The sequence below is a fragment of the Corvus kubaryi genome, unplaced genomic scaffold (genome assembly GCF_017639235.1).
Source record: "Corvus kubaryi isolate FWS band 111438036 unplaced genomic scaffold, C.kubaryi_AGA036_p1.0 68, whole genome shotgun sequence".
In the NCBI taxonomy this organism is placed as follows: domain Eukaryota; kingdom Metazoa; phylum Chordata; class Aves; order Passeriformes; family Corvidae; genus Corvus; species Corvus kubaryi.
This window is the reverse complement of record NW_024582056.1, coordinates 16,217,454-16,240,139: the sequence shown is the minus strand read 5'-3', so window position 1 is coordinate 16,240,139 and position 22,686 is coordinate 16,217,454. Positions and strand designations below refer to the sequence as shown.

The window sequence follows — 22,686 nt, the reverse complement described above, 5'->3', positions numbered from 1 at the left end:
AATTTAAAACAGTTTTAAATTTAAAGCTTAATTAACATCCCCCCAAACAAACCAAAACATAAACAGAACTCTGAAAAACCTTGCTGTATGATTTCCAAGTGGGAAAGAGCAGCCTGGGAAAAAAAAATCATTTCAAAATGGCCAAGGGAGACGGTAGAGCTGCAATTAAAAAAGGAAGGAATTCAAACACTCCATTTTGTAGGTACTGACTTGCTAAAACCTGAAAAATTTTGGCAGGTTGGCAGGGGGTACATCAAAAGAAGTAACTGCTGGTTCATCTTCTCAGTGTTCACCGTTGTGTTTACTTGTGGGGTGGTTCATAGAATCCCAGAATATCCTGAATTGGAAGAGGCCCAGAATGATCACTGAAATCCCACTCCTGGCCCTGCACAAGACCACCCCAAGAATCACACCATGTGCCTGAGAAGGCACGTGAAGGAGGTGGGAAATGTTTGCTGCTGGATGTAGAGTTGTTGGGGCAACATTCCAAGGAAGACTAAATAATTCCAACAGCTTTGCTGTCTTCTACAGTGGGAAGCTGTTCTTGCTTATCCCACTTCTGACATACACTTTGGTTGCCCTGTTGTTGGTGCCTGTTCTATTTCTGTGAGCCTGTTTTGCTATAACTGAATTACAGGTAGGTTTTTTATGAGCTTAGGGAGCTTGAGCTGGCTGGATGAATGTTGAAGCTGTTGTGCAGAAGAGGTGGGACTGCCCAGCTGGCGGTAGGAGACAAGGAATTGGCACTTTCAGTAGCAGTGAGTTACTGAATGCTCTCATCTGCAAAACCCTCCCCTTAGAGGTTAACTTGTTGATCGGAAAAAAGGGAGGGAACCGTGTAAACAAGGAATTTTACTCTCCAGTATCAATTAATATAAATGTTGTCCGAAGTTGAGTAGTGAGTGTTTTTTCTTGAAAAATAAGGCCAAAGCCAAAAGAATGGCTCAGATTTTCAAATCCTTCACTTCTAACAGGAAGAGGAAACAAACTTTCAGTAATGCTGGTGATAGTTCATGCTGATAAATCCTAGACTTTCCAAAACTGAAACTTCAAAGAAAAATCACTGAAGCAGATGCTTGAATTTAACATAAAAGCTGCATCTTTCTATGGTGTAATTCTGTCTCCAGTTGGCAATTTTAAGAGAACTGAAGCCCTTCATAGTTGCCTTAGATGTCTCAAAATGTGCCTCTTAAATTTACCACTTCAACACAGAAATGGATGTTAAAATCCAAAAAGTTACACTGCAGTCTTAGAGCTATTTATTCAGAGAAGCAGGCAGTTTTACATGTCTAAAGGCAAAGCAACACTTTGTTCAATTTGTGAGAGATGCTACAAAATGCAGAGGAGATGTGAAAAAAGATGTTTTTGCTGTCTATTAAAACAACAAAGATAGGTGAAGGAAGGAAGAAGGGCAGCTTGCAGGATTAAACTATTCCAAAGTTGTGATATATGGAAGTTGTGCATGTCTGTAAATAATAGTTGTGATTGAGTAGTTATTTAAAATCTCACAGTACATGGTGAAAGCTAGGCATCTGCAACTAACTTCAGCTTGATAAATAGTTTATGGTAGCTAATGCATTCTGCAAAATCTGAAGTGTATCTATTAGTTACCTGGTTAACTGCACGCTCTTAGAAATCAAATTTATAGGCATTTCAGCTTAGCATGGAATCTTATCAATTACAGTTTCAGTGCAAGAATTGCAGTAGTTTAATTTTAGTGAAAGTAGGCAGTATCTTTCATTCTTTGTTTCAATTATGTCAGTTCTTGAGAATGACATATAATAGTCATTTATAGAGGCTATTAATATTCTCCATGCTTTTCCAGCCAAAACCTTTGGAGACCATCCAAAAAAGCAGTGGGGAGGATTATGTAACATGCTTTTAAAGGGTTAAGAAAAAAGAGAAAGTATGCTATTGCCAAGTTAGTGTGGGATGAAATCCCAGTCCATGTCAGTTTAAGTTAATTTGCTTTGTCAGTTGCTTTCAGCTATGAACTGTTGGAAGTAGGCTACCCTAGTTCCTGTGCAGCGGTTCTTGCAGCGTAGGGATGTGCTTGGCCATACTATTAACCAGTGAAGAGCTGATTATTCTGTGGTGCCGCAGAAATGGAACTTCTTGCACCAGTTGACTACATAGTTCTTCTTACAGGGCTTCAGAAAGGTTATTGTTTGATCTCTGAAACAGGGTGACTGGTTTATTTTAAAGTAAGCTATTTCTCTCTATTCAATGGAAATAAGAAATTCTTTTACTTGGGTCGTTTGCTAAGCTTTTAGGAATGAGAACTGATTAATTATTTTAACTTAGAACACAAAAAAATTACTAAACCTAAACCCTATCATGTTCAGCTATGTGCATGGCTAAAAGCAGTGCAGTGTGTTTTTCTGTGTTGGCTGTTAAACACAGGCTTATACCCTGTTAGTCTCCTACTTTTGGCTTGTTTTTAAACAGAAAGTTCAAATTACTGAACGTACTGAGTCTCCTGTTTGTAATTTATCATTAAATTTCAAAGCTAAAGAGAAAATCAGCTTGGAACTGGAACATTTATCATACAAAGATGCTGTGTGGCTGATGTTAGGGAGTAGGATAGTATCTTTGTGATGAGTTCTCTTGCAATTACAGCTGTGCTGTGAAGTGCCTTATGAGGGAATTTATGTTTCAAACCTATGCTGTTAAAGGACTGCCACTGTGCATTTCTGGTAAAAATTCGTGTTTGTTTGTTTATGACTTTACTCTTGATGTCCATGGGTTGTGTTAGTTTGGGGCATCTGTCTTGTGTCCTCACTTGGCCCATAAGCATTATGCAGCTAGGGATGAGTGAAAAGTTGGAGATCTGCTTAGATGAGAAATAGTAGTGTGCAAAGGTTACACCTTTGTTCACATATCTTAAGTGGTTTTAAATTACCTTGCATATGCAATCGTTCCCTCTGAAGTTATCAAGGACCATCACTCGCTGTTTGTCTGCTCAATTCAGTACAGCTAAGATTGCCTCTCCACCAGTTAGATACGTGGCAGTAGTCACACAAACCTGCTTTTCACAGGGACTGTTGCCTCTTCAGCATGAATTGTATAGTGCAGAGTAAAGAGGTGAAAACTCTCGTGGTGTGTTCTGCCTAATTACTTGTTCCACGTCTCTGCTGTGCATTCTTTCTTCTTACAGTGATGTCTGATTCAGCAAATGCACTTAATAGAAATTCTGTTAAAACTTCATTGAGATTTATAGATTTGTAAGTGTAAATTTGTAGGTGTACTTAACTGGTAATGGATAGGTAATGCTTATTCTATTTGAGCCAGAAATGTCTTTAGTTATTTAAGAATGCAACACTGAGTTTTAATTTTTACAGGTTTTCATAGTTCTTTTATTTCATATCTTCTCCTGAGTAGCAACTTTTCACCTCCTGTTGCCTCTTCTGGTTTCTGCTTCCTTCTTTCTTTTCAGCATTTTCAAGATCAAATTGATTATCTCAAGATTCTTAATTCCAAATCTGTATTGTGATTTATCTGATGAGTGGAGTTGTAGAAGGCAGAAGCAGCAAACCCAAGTTGTCACTGATATCTTCCTGTCTCCTTGGTTTTTTCTAGTTAAAAAAATTAAAAAATTATATGTCACACGTCTTATAAAGGCATCTCTGTTTTGTGGACCAACACCACTGAGGAGCAGCAGTTTTTGTTGTGCTTCCTAATGGCTTCTTTGGCTTAACCCCCTTTTTGTCTCTTTGGACTGAAACAAGGAGCTGGCAAATTGCTCCATGCTGGAATGAGTGCTGCTGTGCTGGCCAGCTCTGTCTCCCTGTGGCCACACAGGTGCTGCTGATGAACTCATGTAATTAATTGAAATGTGGGCTTCTTAAAGACTTAGAAGCTGACTTCTGTTCTCTCTCTGTGGCAGTTATGGGTATGTGTATGAACATGCATACACGAGTACAAATAGCTCTCTTTTGATATATGTATACATACCTATGTGTATCTTTTTCTTAAAGATATGGACATTGGTAGTTGGTTACCTGCTGATGGTTTCATTCAAGTGGAATATAAGCACTGAACGTTACTTAAAAGCAGTCTCTGTTCCTGTCTGGATTATGCTGCTCTTTCACTTAGGTGAGTAACGAGAAGTTATTCTTCTGATAACTGTGGGTTCTGTCAACGAAGCTCCTCACTTGCTCTTCTGCTACATCTGTAAAATAGAGTCTTAGCTGAAATGCAAACTGTTTTGTCTGCTCAGTAATTCTGGCTGCATGTGTCCAGAAGGGAGCATTTGAGTAGGGAATGGGAAGGCATCAAGACGCTGAGCAATGTGTCTTCCAGTCCTCATGCCTAGTTTGTACTTCCCATGGTTTTCCCTTATTTGAGTCACAGACTAGGTACTGCTTGGCAGTGAGGAAGGGCTGGGGGCACATGAGGCTGGCTTTAGACTTTCACTTGTGATATTTTATTGGAAGCCTGCCATTAACCAAGGCTGAAGCTGTAAAATGCATTTAATAGTAGTAATAGAAGCAAAAAAAAAAAAATTCTATCAGTAGTCAACAATCATGTCATGATGCTATCACCAGTATAAAATACATTTGCCAGTAATCTATATAATCTGTTTATATAAATATAAGATTATAGTAATCTTTTAGACTTATGTTACACATTTAATATAATAGATTATAATTTTATGTTCTCATATCAGAGTTTATGGTGGAAGTATCATGTGATTAATAGAAGACTACCATGATAGAAGGTTTCACAGTGTACTTCATGATTACTTTAGCAGCAGGTTTCAGGAGTTCTTCTCACCATGTGGGGATGCTTTCCTGAGGTTTAAGCTATATGTAGTGGCTTTGCATTTGCTTAAATTTTGACAGTTTTGTATTTGCTGGAAGTACAGGCTGAATAGGCAAAATGCAAGAAAAAACCCATTCTGTGGAGATCTAATGTAAATACACATTTTTGGGGGGAACATGACTTTCCTCTGATATCTAAAATACTTTAATTTTGTGTGTATTTTCATGTGATTTTGAATGTTGTTTATAAAATTGTTCTCTATATCAACATAAAGTCACTGAAGTTAGGAACAGTCACAACTTGGTTTGCCCATTGAGAAACTTCTTCATGTTTGTTTTCTATTCTTCCTTTTCTTTAATGTAGAAAGCCTATTTGTTTTATGACTTCTTTGTTTTTTGGTTGATATGCTGACTGTCTTGGTTTTGCTAAATGTAGTTTATTAATGGTGTCATTTTTCTTGTAAAAAAAAAATCCCAACACTGTATCTTTCAGCTTCTGTGGCAGGTTCCTGGAGAATTCCTGTATTTCTGGTTATAGTTGTTCTGATGACAGTAGGCATGTTGCATGAACAGCAGAATGGAAAGGAGTCTTCTGGTAAGGAAAAGTCACTGTTCCTTTTATTGTTAGAGGCAAAAATTCACTGAAGTCACATGAAATAATCTGGACTGTATCCCTGTAAATTCAGCAGCATATGGATTGGCAGAGTTTATTATAGGATGTTTAGTGTGTTTCAAAGTGGTTTACTCATGCTGAAGTGAATCTTGGATTCTTTACAGAAAATGATTGCAATGGACTGATGTTTCTTTTCCTTGTCAAAGTAGCGACTCATTATGGAGCCAAATTCCTTGAGTTTATAGATTTCAATATGTAGTTCTAGGCATGACGGTAGCCCAGGGCATTTGAAATCAGAGGCCAATTTTGAAAGAAACGAGCAATACAGGTTTAGTAGCTCCTATAATACTGAGTATGAGAGAAACGGAGACAACTCCATCCAGCAAGTTTCCTATATCCAGTCATTTGTTTTTAAAATAGTTTCTTAAAAATATGTTTTGAGTTTAGATTTTGAGAAGAATAGGTTTTTCCTGTTGCAAGCCAGTTTTGAAAAAAGCAAAGGCATCGTGTTTCTGATGAAGGAAACTTTTTTCCTGTCTTGCAGTTTTAGTTGGTTAGTAAAGTTGATTAACTGGTATAAAAATTTGTTTAATAATCAGACTGCCAGCAGCTGTGAATGTCTTGGTTGGTAGCAGTTCATTACCAAGAAAAGCACTGAGCAAATAACTGGTATTGAGTTTTGGCTGCAGGTGTATTGGAATACTAAAATTAATAGCACTCATTCCTGTTTGATCACATTGACTACATATAATACATACTAAAAACTAACAGTGTCTAGCCATATAATTTCTGCTGCTTGACAGCTCCAGTGGGTATCTAACCAAATAAAACATTTTAAGACTTACGCTTTTTGTTACTTACATGCACGTATATATTTTACAGGGGCAGAGCTTCCTGGTCAGATGATTTCCATTGCTGCTTCAACAATTGCCATGGCAATTTCAATGACAGAAGATGAGTCCAATAATGAACATTCCTCCCAACCCTCAGGTGACTGAATACTCTGTAAGAAACATTTGAATTTGCTTTAAAGGCATGAAACTGGAGGGAATTCAGAAAAAAATTTCAAAATAGTCCATAACCTCTTCATTCTGTCCAAAAGAGTGTCCAAATTGTGGATCAGGTTTATCTGTTTTAAAAAACTGTCAGGAAGATGCTAGTATAACAGCTATCTAGCAAAGGATAGGTTATGTGGCTGGCTGTACTTTTTGAAGGCCTGACTAGAAGGATTTATTATGGTTTTGGGTTGTTTGTTTAGAATGAAGGTGTGATATTTTTTTTTCCCTCTTATTTTCCTAGCCTTTTGATTTGTTGGCAGTTACATGTTATATAACTGGATTTCTGGACCAGATACAGACGGACTGGAGGAATTTTTGTGTGCATTGCAGTGAGAAAAAAAACCCACTTTAACTATGGCATGCTCAAAGTTCTTCCTATAGTGGGTTTACTTGACTTTGTAGCTTGAGTCCCATGATGCTTTCATTTGGAATAACACAACTGGCTTAAAAGAGTTGAAAGAAAGTGTTTTGCTGTGCATCACTGATTTTGAACCTTACCGTAACTTCTTTGGGTAGGTCTTTGATGAAACATGATACTGGAAAGTTAAACTGTTACTGAGATCTCTGGAAACTGAAAAGTTTCATCCATTTCCTGCAGGTAGACCAAAAAGATCATTCGACTTGACAGAATGTGAACTTCCCAAACTTAATTTTTAAATCTAAAAAAGGCAGCTTTGGACAACTTGCTCTTATCTTTTTTTTTTTTCCTACATTTTACATGACTAACATCAATATAAACATAGAAGCCTATGGAACTATGTCCTGAAATTGGAGATCAGAGCATCATGGTGACAGTTCTCTTGTATTTCTGTGTCTAATCTTTAATTTTTTTAATTAGATTTTTTTTTTTGAGCTGAATTTTGAAATCTGGAAAAGCAACAGATGCCCACAAATGGACTATATAAGTGGTTGTGTTATTTTGTTGCTGGTTTTTTTTAACTTACCAGTTCTTATTTTTCCACTTCTTTAAGACAGTTTCCCTTCTGTTTTCAAGAAGAGAAAACTACAGCAGTTTTTCAAAGGTGTCTTTTATGGTTTTTTTTACTTACTTTCTTGAAACAGTAAACCAGATGAGGTTTTTTTTTTTCTTGTGAATTCTGTTGTTGTTTTCCTTCACAGCAGAAAAAGAACAAACATGGAGTTTTCTTTTAACTCCTAACAACAGTTAAAATAATTTTCCAACAATCTGGCAAAAATCAGTGTTCTGTTCTGCGATATATTAAGCATAATTTTGGCCATCTTTGGTTTGGATCTTTTGTGAATGGTGATGAAACATTCCTGTACAGCAAAAGGTTTTACCTACAGGCTTAAGGACCTACAACTTTTTTGGTTTTCCTTATACCGTATTAAATCCACTACAGAACAGTTAGTATTTAATTTGTTTATTAAAAGACCATCAAGGGATATAAGCTTTGTTAATTTTCTGGGTTTTTTTGTGAACACTCATGTTTTTCCATATTTTATTGTTCACTGCTGGTATTCAGTACTGGGGACGAGGAGTTTAATGATACCAGTTCAGGTGGTCTAAGTGGTCCTTCCTGGTGTTCCAAGAGTTTCCAGTGTATACAGCAAAGAAAAAGCCTGCAATTTCTGAAGCAGATACCACTGCAGTACTTTGTAGGCAAGATTCAGTTGTCTTGTTGGCTTTGGATATGATAGGTACTGAAATCCTTAAATGTAGTCATGACTCTTAGGCTCGCTTTTGGCCTCACTTCTTTGTTTTCTTAGAAAAAAGTGTAAGAAATATTTTTCTCTTGAAATTACAGAAAGATGTGGTTCTTCATGAAGGAGTACCTTCATACCTTCAAGGGGTACCTTGTTCTGAAGACTTCTTCATTAATAGTAATAAAATCACTGTTTTCCTAACTGATGCCCTGCACAGAGGTACAGACACCTGCCTTTCTGTGTATGTTACTGTTTCATTTTCTTCTCCTTGGGGAGGAGGATAATTCAAAATTCTGTGACAGCAAGAAATGGAGGTGACAGAGAACGTATTGTGTAAGGAAAAGAACAGGTCTTAATTAGACTGGCTGGAAAATTTGCTTTTTTTGTTGTTGTTCAGAGAAGTAGCATACATTCTGATTTTGGTAGAATTCTTTACTGAGTATTGTGCTAGCTGTTTAGACTGTCATACTTCCATTAGCTGGAAGGTAGAAAGGTGTTTTTTAGGTTTCATCTCTCAAAATATGAAGCACACTAAATGGGATTTTATAGAACCTGAAGTTACTCAAAATCACTGTACTGACAGTTCTTTTTTTCCTATTTGTGTTGACAAGGCACTCATGCCTTGGTTTGCAGAGCATATCTTGCCAGCAGAAGGTGAATTCTCTCATTTGCAATTTTGGTAGTTTTCTGGGTGGATCAGCTTTGTGAACTGGCTTATGAGAGTTATCTGAATGGCAGTTCTGATGCAGGCCTGTGTTTGTCATGAGGAGAATACTGGGTCACTGGTAGTGACAATTTAGCTTTGCTAAAGTGCTGCAGAACAGCATTCTGAAAAAACTTTCTTGGCTTGGGATCCCCTAGGAGTTTTTCCTTTTTTTTCCCTTTTTTCCCTCCTTTTTTCCTTTTTTTTCCCCTTTTTTTTTTTTTCTTTTTTTCCCTTTTTTACCCCCTTAGCTCTCTCCCATGTGATTTACATTCTGTGTACAGTCTGGTTACCGGGAAACTGTAAGAAATAAGGCTCTTTAATTGTTACTGCTCTTAACATTACTGTTGCTGTTATTTAATTAAATCTTCCTTCATTGCAAAAATACATCAATCAAACTTTTCATTACGAAAAGAAGGAATGTTCCTTTTTATTTCACAAAGGCAACTCTACTAAGGAGTTTTTGGGCAAAAAATGTTGAATAACTTTAATCTTAGGTATAGACTTCATCTTATTACTCTGTTTTGGCTTTTAGTGCTTCTTTCTGTTTGATAAATATTTGAATTTCTGCTTGTTGTATTGTTACTTCTTATGTTGATTATATTAGTTTTGGAGCAAAACAGTAAGAAGTGTTGAATATACTGAAGGGGAAAATTCTTTATTACAGGTATACTGCTTTCAGATTTTGTGTTCCTTTAGTGCTTCCATTTGTTTCTGTTAGTACTCTTCTACTTTATTAAATATAGACTGAGAAGTACAGGGGAATCATAGACCCTTTTCTATATGACAAAAAAGTCTTTTTAGGAAAATTTATGTTTACAGGTAACTTCTGCTTTCCCCTTATGAAAAATTGAGTCTTTTTCTCCAAAATGTAGTTTGTATAGTTGGGCTGACTGTCATCCCATTGAGATACACACTGATTTGCCAAGAACCTTCCCACCTGAAGCTTCTGCTGTGCTTAGCTGCTTGCAGAATTCCTTCTTTCAGGTTGTGTGTTGTAATTCCTTCACGAATATTCTGAAGTTCCACCAAATACATAACCAGCAATCAGCTGGTGTTTCTGTCATTATTCCAATGTCAATCCCAGTTGGGTGAATCAGTCAATTTGCATTGTTGTCTTAGTGTGGTGTGGGATGTGTTCATAAGCTGTACAAGTAGTTCCACTTAACCTGGAGAGCACCAGTGCAGATTTCTGCAACAAAAGAGGAGTGTTCATCTGCTGTGAGGATGCAGTTCGTCACTTACTGCTGCTGTATGACAAATGAGCCTTGCCTTTCTGAACATTTTAGCTGTCATGCTTTAGGCTAGAAATGGCTTTAGTGACACACTGCAGCTAAAAACACGTGTGGAACATGAGTTGTTTGACCTGCTGTGGATGTAGTATTTTGTAGTACAGTTTTTCTTCATGGGAGAAACTGTGTCTGTGATACAAGTCCAATGAAAGAGTTGTGCTCATTATTTACCAACTGTGGTATGTACCAGCATAATAAATTGCCTTTTATTCTTCAGCACAGAGTAACTTTTCAAGTTTCCCTGTGTGTGCATTCCTCCCCTATGGCTGCAGACTTTTCTCAAGTAGGGGTGTGTGGGAAATGAGTGCATTTCAACACCAGCACGGAGCCTCAGTGAAAGTTAATACTGGTGTTTTCAGGGAGAGATTTTACATAGAGTGGCTGAAGATAGATTTTGTGTCATCCAGCAGCTGAAAGATTAAATAGATAAATGAATTGCCATTGTCTGCATTCAAGAATTTTAATTTGAATATAATATTTGTGCATGAAACGACTATTGATTATGTGTAGGGTCTTTAACATGTCAGTTTACATTTTTTAATTTAATTTCTCGTTTGCTAACTTAAGAGTGATAGACTGACAAAATTTGTTATCCACTAACTTGTGCTTGATGTTAATAATGTTTGTTACACAGAGTAAGGAATTTAGGATGACAGTGTGAGTGCTATGTTTGTGTTGTGAGTGTTCAGGAAAAGTAGCAGTAAGACAGTTGTAAGATACAAGCTTTCTCTTTTATGTATACTCTATATTTTTTGTTGTTTAAATGAGCTTTGAGCAAATCTAAGATTCCTTTTTGAGTACTTGAATGCAAGTCAAAGATTTATTTTAAGACTTCAGATTTCTTTTAGAAGTTAATTATATTTTGTGTTTTTCATGGTTTTATGGTTCTTTGATAAAATATATTTGGCTTGTAATTTACCTGCAGTGACTGGAGCCCTCTTAGAGGCTGTAGCAACTTTTCTTCTCTCCTCCTCTCAGCATTGCTTGGCATGGTGTTGCAGGATGTGGGAGAGTTTACGCAGCCCTGTTCTAGCTTTTCAAAATGCAGATCAATGCCTAGGCAGTTTCAGTCTTTTAGAGAAATTACAGAAAAAACCCCAACACCAAAACAACAGAAACACAGCCTTCTGCTGCTGTCCCTCCCTTCACCCCCACCTTCCAAAAAAGAAAAAGATAATTTGGGAACAGGGAACAGATTCTGTTTTGTGGTGAATGTTAAGGTGATAATTTCTGTTTCTTTGTTTGCATGTGTTTGTTTTAGGAGCAACAGAAGGTGATCAGCCTCCACCTCCACGTGCTTCATTATCTTCCACTTCCTCCTCTTCATCATCTTCTGGGAACAGACAAAGACCTGAGATTGGATCTTTTCTTAGAAAAAAGAAAACTAGTGATATTTACTTTGTTACTCTTGTGTGGGCCATTGTCATTGTTCAGATCTGGCTAAATTTTTGGATTGTGCAGCTATTACCAGTGCCTTTTGCAGGTAATAATCCAACTGCTAGAAATGTTTGGCATCATGTTCAATAAAACAGGAGGAAAGGCTTGTAGGCTTGTATAAGTTTTAAATAAAAACTTTTTCAAGACTTGTTAAGACAAGATGAACTGTAGCTTCAAAAAGGAAGATTGATGTGTACTGTCTGTCACCATGTAGTGGACAACTCTTTAATTACTTTGTCTATTGACTATTGCAGTTACCTGAAATAATGTTGTGCCATACCTTACCTAGTAAGAATACTTCTGGTTTAGAGCAGTTAGTTTTATTTCCTCTTGATGTCAATTCCTTCATATTTTTGCACCAATAAATGAAGAATATTTTAGCAGTTTTTCAGCAGTGAAGTAGAGCTCATGTTAACTTTTAATTTCTGTAAAAAAGGGGTTGCTAGGCTCTGTGGACAAGTCACAAGATAAATTTGGTTCCAATTTTAGCTCTGAGGTTAATTAGCTTTATTGCTTCACATCTGCATACATGTGTTCTCCTATATATTGAGGAAGAATTGGAGTAGTTATGATAGCTGTTGAAAGACATTATTTTAAGACTGCATGCCACTTTTCCCTGGACTCTTTTGGGGGAGTGAAAAGGGAAGATGGGAACTCCAGGAGTATGTCTGAGCTCCTATGAATTGGGAGGCATTTCTTCCCATCCCCTTACTGTAAACAAAATGAGTTTTTCTAGTTTGCTTGGATTTTCTCTAAACTTCAGTTAAAATGCTAGTTTTTAGCATTTTTAAATGCATTTAGCACTTAAATGTAGCTATTTTTTTTTTTACTAAGTGCAGTGGGTTGGCCCCAGCTAGTGGTCAAGTACGCACAAAGCCAGTCACTCTTCCAGTCTTTTAATGTGGGCTTATCCATGAGCTGCATTCCCTTTAGGGAGGTGCCAGGCTCAGGATTCTCCTTATCCCTAGGCCACAGTCCCTTCAAGAGGTGTTCCTGCTCCAGCATGGATCCTCTGTAGGCCGTGGTCCCTCTGAGTGGTGTGTCTGCTCTGCTGTGGAGCACTTCTGCTTCCCTGGCCTTTTCATTGCCTCTGTTCATCCCTCTGTTCCTTCTTCTCTCTAGTCACTTGTTCTCTCTGTGTTCCTTCCACTTCTCCCTGCCAAGTGCTTTCTGCCCTTTCTTAGATACATTTTCACTGCAGTACCACACCCGTGCCTGATGGGTTCAGCTTTGCCCAGTGATGGATCTGTTGCAGAGCCGCCTGGAACTGTGTCTGGCACAAGTCAACTCCTGGTCCCGTCCTGTGGAGGCCACCCCAGAGGCCTCCCTGCTACCAAAACCCTGAGATCTGCACACAGTACACAAAGCTACTGTAAACCATCTCGTTGTCCATCTGGAAATTGTAGCTTGGGGTCATACTTACTGATTTGAAGGGCTGTGAGCTCCGAGGCATGGAGAAAGGAACAGCTGCACCTTTGGCTGTGGCACTGCAGCAGCAGCTAAAGGGTAATGTGATGGCAAGACGTATAAATAGCTGAATGCAGGGTAAGAGAAGAGAGGGGTTTGACCTTTGTTTCATTTTAGTGTAGTTACTACAGAAGAAAGAAACTTCCCAGTTTTGGTGTCTGGGCATCATGGGAAATGGCAATCCCAAGTGAAAAATGAATTAGAAAATAAATTTTAGACATATTAGAAGCAGAGTTTATGTGGCTAGTTCATTGAAAGGTCAAGGAGTAACTTAACCACTGTTCAGAAGCACCTACGTGGGAGGAAGAAGGGAAGCAGCAGTTCTGCAGTTAGACAGCAGTGAATGGTTTTAAGCTTGAGCCACACAAATCTAGATTAAAGTGTGTATCTATAAATGAAACAGCTGAATACTGCTCCTGACAGTCATTAGGTCTAAAATAACTACCCAAACAATAAACTCATGACAAAAGAGAAATTACTTTTGGAAGTATTTGTGACTTGTTGCCTTAGCAGTGACACTGGGCCGTTAAGTGCTTTTTCATGGCATATAACTGAATCATCACAAAAATATTACAAATAGGCAGTATAATGATGAACAGAACCAAATTTAGATTACATCAAACATCAGAAGGTGAGAGATGATAATCTGCATGGCTAAAAGAGAGGTAATACTAAAGTACAAGGAAAATAGGAAGGGTAGTAAAGCAAGTTTCCTTACAACTGTGCAAGTTTAAGGAGACTAATAACTTGAGGCACTTCTGAGACCTTAAAGAGGATGCTTCTAGTATGTAAAAAAAATGCAAAAAACTCCCTAAAACCTTCAATAGAAAGGTGTTAATTTCACCAGAATTCCTTCTATTGGTAAAGAGGACTCATAGAAAGCAGCATTTAGATTATGAGAAACATCTTGGTATCATTAACATTTTTCCTTGAATGCATTTGTGCTTCAATTGGAATGAAATGGTCTTTTAAAATTGCTTAGTGTAGAGAGTGGAAAAATGATACCATAATTAAACCATAAAATGAAAAGGTGAAAGAGCTGCTGTGAATTGAAAAGCTAAGCAATGAACCACGTTGTGGAACACTTGGCAGCATTTTGTTACAGTGATGTGAGCCTGGAAATCCTGGTATTGTCTGTTTTTAAGGTCTTTCATTTTCTTCCTTGCTTGTTCTGTTGTACCCTTTTTTTTTTTTAAATTGTCTTCAGGTAATTCTCTGCTTCCTGGAGATGTTTGGAACTTGTTATTATGCAGCCTTTTTCTTGTTTTGCTCACTGCTTTCTAATAACAATCCTGTCGCTTCTTCTCTCTTGTCTCTTTTTAACCTAATATAATTACGGCCGTTTGATTGACTGTAGCACCTCCTGACACCACCTGTGCAATGAGCGTACACTCATTTATTGTAAAATATATTGTTGAAACAAATAATAGTGGAAGGTTAGAATGCCATTTGAGGTATTGTATTTGTAAATGCAAGCTTGCCTGGCTTTGCTGAGCAGCAGTTTGTGTAGTGACTGTGAGCTGCATTTCATCATACAAAACTTCAGCCTTTAACTTCAGTGCTGGCACTTGCACTGTATTTTCTCCTTTTTTGTATGTTTGCCACTCATTTTATTGGAGAAATTATTGGATTATTCCGTTTCTTCAAGAGAATAAATCCTGTATTTGCCACGTGGTGGTGCCAGAGGGTAAGTGAACTAAATGTCAGGAAATTGTTGCACTGGCTCTCCAAAACAAGAACAAGAGCATAAACTGTTAATGTGTGTGGCTTGCAGAGAATAGGCTCTTGTGGAACTTGGATAGATGCCCTGTAGGCAGTAAAAGTTAACCTTTTTGGCTATGTATGTCATTTTACACATCTCCAAGTAGAAACATGGTGTGAATTTTTGATGATGAAGTAGTGTACTGCCAACTGTTGTGGAGCTCATGTATGCCAGTAAGTTATCAGTCTGGTTTGGAGAACAGTTGCAATAAGAAAAAAAGATATATTAGAAGTAAAGTTACTTGTAGTGGTAACTACAAGTTGCCGAGATAAAATGCTAATCTCAAATAGCTTTTTTAATGTTTAAAAGCAAAATCTATCAGTAGTATTTCAATAGAAGATTTAAATGGGTGCTTCGTTACTGTGAAGTTCCGCAGGATGTACTTTCAGTTCTGAAAGGAAAGATACACTTAACAGCTTAGAAGGCATAAAACTTAAGAATTTAGGCTGAAAATTTTATGTGTAATGTGCTGTTAAGTTCTGATTGTGGTACTTTATGTGGAGTCATTTGGCATGGTGTATGTGTGAATATGTAAGAAAACAACTGTACTGGAATCATGGAGCGGCACCTTCTTATCCCAGGCCTTGCTCAAGTCTGTTAGCTGCATTATTGAGTAGTGTGCAGACACTTTGCTTCTGCTGTCATCTAAGTTCCATGTGGATAAGCACAGCTGCAAAGCTAGAGAGGAGATTAGTACTAAAATCACTGGAAAGTTGCAGAGGTGGTTTCTAATGGGAAATAAAACTCAAGAGTCTTTTCCTTTCTTTTTCATCGCTCTTCCTGAATAGAATAGATAAGTAGTCTTGTGGTGCTCCTCTGAAATCTCTGATACTTAATTTCCTTCTTGTGGTTACAGTTTGGGCACTTAAGAAATTAGTGATTCATTTTGGAGTTTTGAACTTCATGGCAAACCACTGCAAAAGTTGGTGGCAACTTGTTGAAAATTTTGTGAAGGAACGTCAGGAAGCTCTTGCACCACGGCCCATCAGAGGACTCGGAAGTGTTATGCTAAAGCTTGACAGTAAGGTATTTCTATTTACTTCCTTAAGCAACTTGAAAGTTTGTTTTATTCTCTGTTCACCGTATTCTGAGATGCTTTAATTCTAAGATAAATGTCTGTCACTAATGAATATGTCTTTCATGTAAAACTCCTATCTGTTTTATGGTGTATTTTAAATTATGTCTCTTCTATCACTATTCACACTTAAGTACACATTTAAATTTAAATTTAATGGTTGCATGCAAACCTTGACAGAAGTCACTTTTAAAGTGCTGAATCAGCTGTATAAGATTCCTTGTCTGAGTAAGGCAAACTTCTCATGCTTTAGTCACCTTACCTGGTTACAAAGATTTTGAATTTAAACCTAATGAGCTTTAGTCTGAAGAATAAGATGTTCCTACTTATGAGAAAATTTAATTAAAAAGCAGACCATTGTGTTCTGTAAGTACAGCCCGAGTTAGTTCAGACACATTTGTCTATACTGTGTGGAAGCAAAGTTGTTGCACACAATAGTATGGTGGTACAGAAATGAGTCTTCCCTCTCTAAGTGAAGAAATATGTCGGATAAAGTATTTGGGAAATGCCACAGAATAAAGCTTCTGTGTTACCCTCCCTTCTCCCCCCACGTGAAATATGCCTACATTTGCATTGCAAAATGCAGAGTTGGAAAGCTCCATAAGATTTATACAGTTTCTTTCATTAAGAATGGTAAGTTTTCACGTAAATGGATGGATTATTTTGTTTGCAATAGCTATGGCAGTGTATAAGAATGTGCTTTCTGTAACTGTGTTGTTGACGTATTCTCTGCTCTGGAAAAAGCCATTATCTTAGGGCTTCTGTAACTGATGAACTGAACCCTGTAAGTACATTTGTCAGAGCATCTGTACCTTGGCAGATTGGTTTTGCAATTAATAGCTCTGAATTCCTACAGGAGAGGGAGGAGCTTAAGCCTGGATCTAATGGGTGAATGGAAGACAAAAGGTCAACAAAAGCATTGAAATGCCTCTAGGAAAAAAGTAGTGATTTCACAGGGTTCATTGAGGAAGAATATGAAAAAGGAAAAGCCGTTCAAAATACAGCTATGAACACAATAAAGTGGTTTTCCAAAGGTAGTGGAAATTACATGTTGGGATAAAAGCTTACGTTATACAAAGCTTTTCATAAAAAGGTTTTTTTCTGTAAGTAAGAAGACTCTCTGGATGCAATATTGAATGTATTTTTATTTCATGAGTTGTCAAGTTTGGTATCCTTGTATTGCATAACTATATGATACAGTATCCTTCCTAATTCCAGCAAGTCTTTTCTCCTTAAAGAAGGTAGGGCTTTAATGTGCAGCAGAACCTCTCGCTCTTCAGCTTAAATGTACTTAAGGTCAGTTTATCTACATGTTGTTTTATGTCTAACAGATAGAACAGTGTTGGCACAGCTCATTTCTCCATCTCCCTTCGCCCCTCCATTTTTTAGATGACAGCTGTAATTCCTCCTGAGTCTGCGCTGTGTATTAAAGTAATTTGAGCTCTCCCAGCCATTACAAGAAAAGCGCTTGATAATCTGCATGATTCTGTTGTCCTCATTTGTGCCTATTTTAATTCTGTTTCAGCTGGCATTTAGCATGGGTGGCTGGGATTATATGTAGTCTTCCAACGCTTATCACACTAATACTTCCGTATCTTTTAAGTTCTACTGGCTATGCTTATTCTGTGTATGGTAGGATGATGGATGCATGGTACCTCAGAATTTGGGAAGCAGTGCCACAGAATATTGTCTGTTATGTTTCTTGTAGGGACAGGGAAACAAGAGGAATGAAAATGACATCCTTGCAAGATTTTTTAAGTTGGATTACTGAATGTTTCAGCTTCAGTAGGTACTGTTGAAGAGGAAGTAAAAATTATGCAAACACAAAATAGAAATTTGGGGAGTAAATTGTTACAGGTTGCCTGTTATGGGTGTGTGTGAGAAACCAAGACCTAGGGATCATTTCGTTTGCAATTAGATGTTTAACTTTTTAATATTCTATTTGTAGTTTCTTTTCATGGGAGCTGAATCTGCTTAGGGTTTTTGTTTTGTTTGGTTTTTTGTTTGTATGCTGAGTTAATTGGAAACTGAACCTTAGCATCAGGATGTATTGAGGCTCTTAGCTAAGTACAACAAGCCACTGAGAAGGTCTGTTTTACACAAATATTTAGTGGTACTGCTTGGGCTGGCAAACTTGGTATGCCCAGTTAGGAAATAGTTCCAGATTTGAGTGAAATGCAGTGAGAAGGAGGAATACATCTTAGAGTGGCATGTCTTCCTGCCAAACAAATTTTAGGAGGCTAGTGTAGATAGTGTGGAAAATAACCCATTGTGAGAAATGGGTGAGTACTGCTCACACATGCAAATCTGAGCTTTATTGGTTATATCTGTAACAAAAGCATCAAGAAAAGAACTGCTTCTCTTCTTTCACAATTATCATTTACCCTGATTATCTCAGAAGTGCAGAGAAATTTGAAATGAAGAGAAATTCTGATCAAGAGAAAAGAAAGGGCACTGTTTTTCTTTTTTTTTTTTTTTTGTAAGCAGTAGGTCAGTCTGTCTGAATGTGCCTCCTTTAAATATTGACTATGAAAATAGGATGTTGCTACTTATTCTTTAGTCCCTGTCTGTGCATTTTCCTCATGGAGGGTCAACAGACAGGTGTGAGAGACTTCCTGGAGGGGAGAGTAGGGAGGTTTCTGTTGTCAGCCACCAAACCATCTTAATAGATATGGTATCATGTGTGTTCTTATTAACAACAAAGAATTAATAACTCTCTTTACTGATAATTTTTTATTTTAAAGAGGACTGTTGTCTTTCAGTATGGTGACTACAGTTGGATTATAGAATTTTTGAGGGAGTTCAGCAGCATTGGCAGTAGCTGAGCTGCATGCAATAGACTTTTACTTGTTGGAATGTACTAATATTTTACATGCATGCTTTCTAGTGTACTTGAGTGAATCATGTAGTTGTTATATGCTTTTTCTTGGTATAGTGCACTAGAATTTTATATGTGGATTGTTTACATTATTTGGACTTTGGATAAAGTTAACTTTTATTTCTTCTGGTACCACACTTAGCATATAGTTTAGCCAAGCACAGAAAACAAGCAGAATCTCTGCCAGTACTTACATTATTTTAGAAAATACTTTCATAGACATGTAAGATCTTAGATGAATAGTTTTCCAATAAAATACTGGAAAAATGGTTATAGCCTTATTAATTTTGTATGACTTGAAGATCAGAATTAAGCTGTAGCCTATTTTCAAATGCAGGTTGATTACATTTGTAGAACTACTTAAACATCAGTGTTGGTAAGCTAGTAGGCAGGTAGAGCCTCCCAGGTATTGTCTTAAACAAGAATAAAAAATACTGTTATTTTTGACATTCAAGTGTTATTTATTTCCTAGTTACTGCATTTATTATCCAATTCCCAGAGGCTGAAATTAGAGGAAAATACCAAAGACTTCCTTTCACATTCTGCAAAAATCATAGTGCTCTTTTGTTGTATTTTGTACGGAATTGCAAAGGGGAGCAATACAGCCATGAGCTCTATGGTTTTTCCAAAAGGAAGTAGGTTTTAAAGTTCAGTAGTAAAGTTAAAAGTATGTCATTGAATCAGAAAACAACTTTGCCTTTTTTCACAGATAAGTTATTCCATAAGTGAAGAGGTAAAGTAGAAACAAATTCTACAGTGTCAGTTTGAGGCTTTTGAAGCTTTGTAATGGATTCTCTGACTGTGACTCTTTCCATGAGTAGTAAAAGCTAGTAAACGTGGGTGCTTTGTGACATTTTATTTTCATGTTTCCTAATGTTCGTTTCTTTGTCAGTCTGCTTCTAACTTGATCAACTTTATTAATGAGATTTTTATAAATTTGAAATATTCTTACCTTCTGTTTCCATTGGGAGCTAATATAATTTCTGGCAGCTGGCAAACATGCTAGATTTACTGAGAATTCAGTGATCTTGTTTTCAGAGAGAAACAAAACTTTACTTATGTGATCTTAATCCCTAACACAGATGAATAACAGCATTAAAGCTCTTCACTGTTGTGTTTATGCTAATAATTGATTACTAATGGTTAGAATTAAGAGTGTAGTCCTACATGAACTAGATCCTAAAATGGGTGTACTTTAGCATGTGGATGAGCATCAGTAAAGAAAAATAACTTTAGTGCAAAAGGAGAAATTGACTGTTGAGAGGTGCAAGGAGAATTACATGAAATCTGTACATTTATATGATCTACAATTTGCTGTTGTATGTCAGACTTAATTATGTATTTGATGCTGTGCTGTTGAATATGAATGCTTTAATATGAGTGTGGTACCAAAAAAACATATAAAATCTGTTCAACAGTAATTGACATAATAGGAGTGTTTTGAAATGCATAGAATGGGAGTGTTTGAGTGCCTGAATGGGAGTATTAATGCCCTAAACAAATATCTCTTGTTAAGATTTGGTGTTTTGCTGAAATGCTCTTCTTGGAGTACTTTTACAAGTCCTGCTCTGAAATCTGATGGTAGCTCTCAGTATAATTAAACTGGAATTGCCCAGATTGTGCTGATAGCTCTGTTAATACCATTGAAGTTGTTCGTATTTGTTATATCCCTCTTTGTTTCAAAAGTGCATGTTGATAGTAAAACCCAGGTTCTTGCTTTAGAAGTTGTTATGATCTTTTCTTCCTATTGCAATTTACCTTTGTGTCTAGAACAATTTCATTTTCATTCTGTGGATAACTTTGCCTGCCTCTCATTGCTTTTTTTCCCTATTTACTGCATTTTTCAATAATTTTCCACTGTGTTGTGTTTTTTTCCCTTTTCTTCCATCTCCCCCTGCCACTGACAAGCTGTGGCACTGGCTTAATAAGAAGGTAAATAAATAGAAAAATTGTGATTCCAACTAATGGATTCTGTGGTTTTGGAGAGTTTGATTTTTTTATAATTTTTTTTTTTTATTTTGCAGCATGAACACTCTTTAACATGCCTTGCTTCATAGATTTGTCTCTCAAATGCCTCTTTTCCAGCTCTTGGTATAAGCTACTGAATGTCATATAATTCTATCTGATCTCTTCTACTCCAGTGAATGCACATAGTTAAATGTTTTGTACAGCAGAGTATTGCATTAGCCTTTCAAGGGGTAGTTTGATTTATGGGCACTTTTATTTAAGAACAGTTGATCTTCACCTGGTCCCTACTTGTACACCTAACAAAACCAGTTCTCTCCAGTCTGGAGAGCTACTCTCTGCTCAGAGAAAGCAGTTAATTGAATTAACATGGGAGTGGCAAGGGTGTGAAGCACAGGTATAAAGCTGAGTGTAAGTGCATGGACTAGGTTCAGTGAGTGCTGTCCATCTTTTACTTCTGAAGTGTCAAACTTGTCTGTGTACACAGGCATAGTATGTAGTGTACCAGCAGTGAATACATACAAAATGAGGCTTTGCATGGCCTCAGAACTGCTGATTCTTAACAAGTGTGAAGGGAAGAGAGAGGCTAGTAAAAAAAAAAAAAAAAAAAAAAAAAAGCAGTTGATATGGCTAAAATCTCTTTTTTCCTGTTGAGTAGCTTTTAAAAGAAGTGTGTGATGTTTCCTAAGGAATGTTATTCCCAGTTCCCATGGTTCATTTTAGCCAACTAGGTTTAACTATTGTTTTTTGGGGAACTGTCATCCCAAGAGAAGTTAGAGCTGCTTTGGCTTCATGTGTGACTGAGATCTGAACAGCAACTAAATTCAGTGATATTTCTCTGTGACTTGAGCAGTGGCATTGCTTCAGACAAGTGCAGAGCTAGGGAGGGATGCCTATAGCAGGCACCATATAAAAAATAACAACAAAAACCCTCAGAATTTACAGGTGAAAATCTGGTATGTGATAAAATATATATAAAAGGTTCTTGTAAACAAAGAAGTGAGGGTACACAGCTGGTATCTGCCATGAATGGCTGATGGGGAGTAATGCTAATAGTGACACATGTAGTTCTAGGCTGAGCAGATACAATGAATTTAGAAAGTTTGATCTTCAGTATTTAATAAATGAGCACAGGATTCTATGTTGAGAGGGCTTTCTGTGTTTCTGAAAAAGAGGAAGGAGTTGCTTGCTTCATGGTTCAGTTAAAATTGTCCATGAAGAGGGGCATTTTTTAATGTTCTTTTGCCCTTGACTGTATTTCTCCTGTTTTAAAATTACTTTTTTATTTCCCAACTTTGAAATGTTTGTCTTATGTGAGTGACTTGTGGTTAGTAAATACGTGCAACCATAATTCTTCATGAATTTTTTTTATTAGATATTGGTTTGTTGGCAGAGTTCAGGTGAAGAGCTGCATTTGGTGAGCCACAAGAGAACGTGTACTCTCAACTGCTTTTTTTCTGGCTCTGAATTCGTCATTTTCTTTGAAAATTCATATGTGTAGATACGTTTTTTTTCCTTAATATGAGTAAGTTCTAAAAAAAATTTAATTGCTCTAAATGCTAAAATGCCTGGATTTTATTTTCAGTTTAGAAATTAGCATTATTTGGCAAAACCTTGTGGATATAGTTTCTTAACAGAGTGTGGGTTTTTTTAGTTCCTTGGAGTTGTTTTTGAATACTTTACAGTTTCATAAGTAGAAATCCTGAAAGTCCTATAGTATTACGTACAGTGTTGACTTCTGTGCATGAACATACAGTAGTAATATTATAATCAGTGAAAAAAATGTGCAGTCAGTGGGTTTGTTTTGTTGTGTGTGGTGTTTTGATGATTTTTTTAAAAATTAAAAAAAAAGTCATATTCTGTCACAGGCAAAGAAAGGAGGAGATTTGTAATACAGAACACTGGTTGCAGTTAAAAAGTGATTTTTTTTGTGTGTGTCTTTCTCCTTTTTGCTTTGTCTTTGAAGGGAATTACTTGAGAGAACACCAAGATAAATTTCTGATAATCC

At 36.9% G+C, this 22,686-nt stretch overlaps 1 protein-coding gene across 4 annotated transcripts in view; it reads left to right on the top strand.

Moving 5' to 3' along the window:
* The window catches only part of TMEM245 (transmembrane protein 245), a 79,149-nt gene that overhangs the window by 5,993 nt on the left and 50,470 nt on the right, over positions 1-22,686 (top strand). For 2 of the 4 annotated variants that reach the window (XM_042048921.1, XM_042048923.1), the window contains exons 2-7: positions 3,978-4,095; positions 5,257-5,358; positions 6,259-6,366; positions 11,356-11,577; positions 15,617-15,786; positions 20,622-20,645. In XM_042048921.1, the coding sequence (XP_041904855.1) occupies positions 3,978-4,095; positions 5,257-5,358; positions 6,259-6,366; positions 11,356-11,577; positions 15,617-15,786; positions 20,622-20,645 (744 nt within the window). The remainder of the gene's footprint in view (positions 1-3,977; positions 4,096-5,256; positions 5,359-6,258; positions 6,367-11,355; positions 11,578-15,616; positions 15,787-20,621; positions 20,646-22,686) is intronic. The other 2 variants (XM_042048922.1, XM_042048924.1) reach the window with 1 other exon arrangement.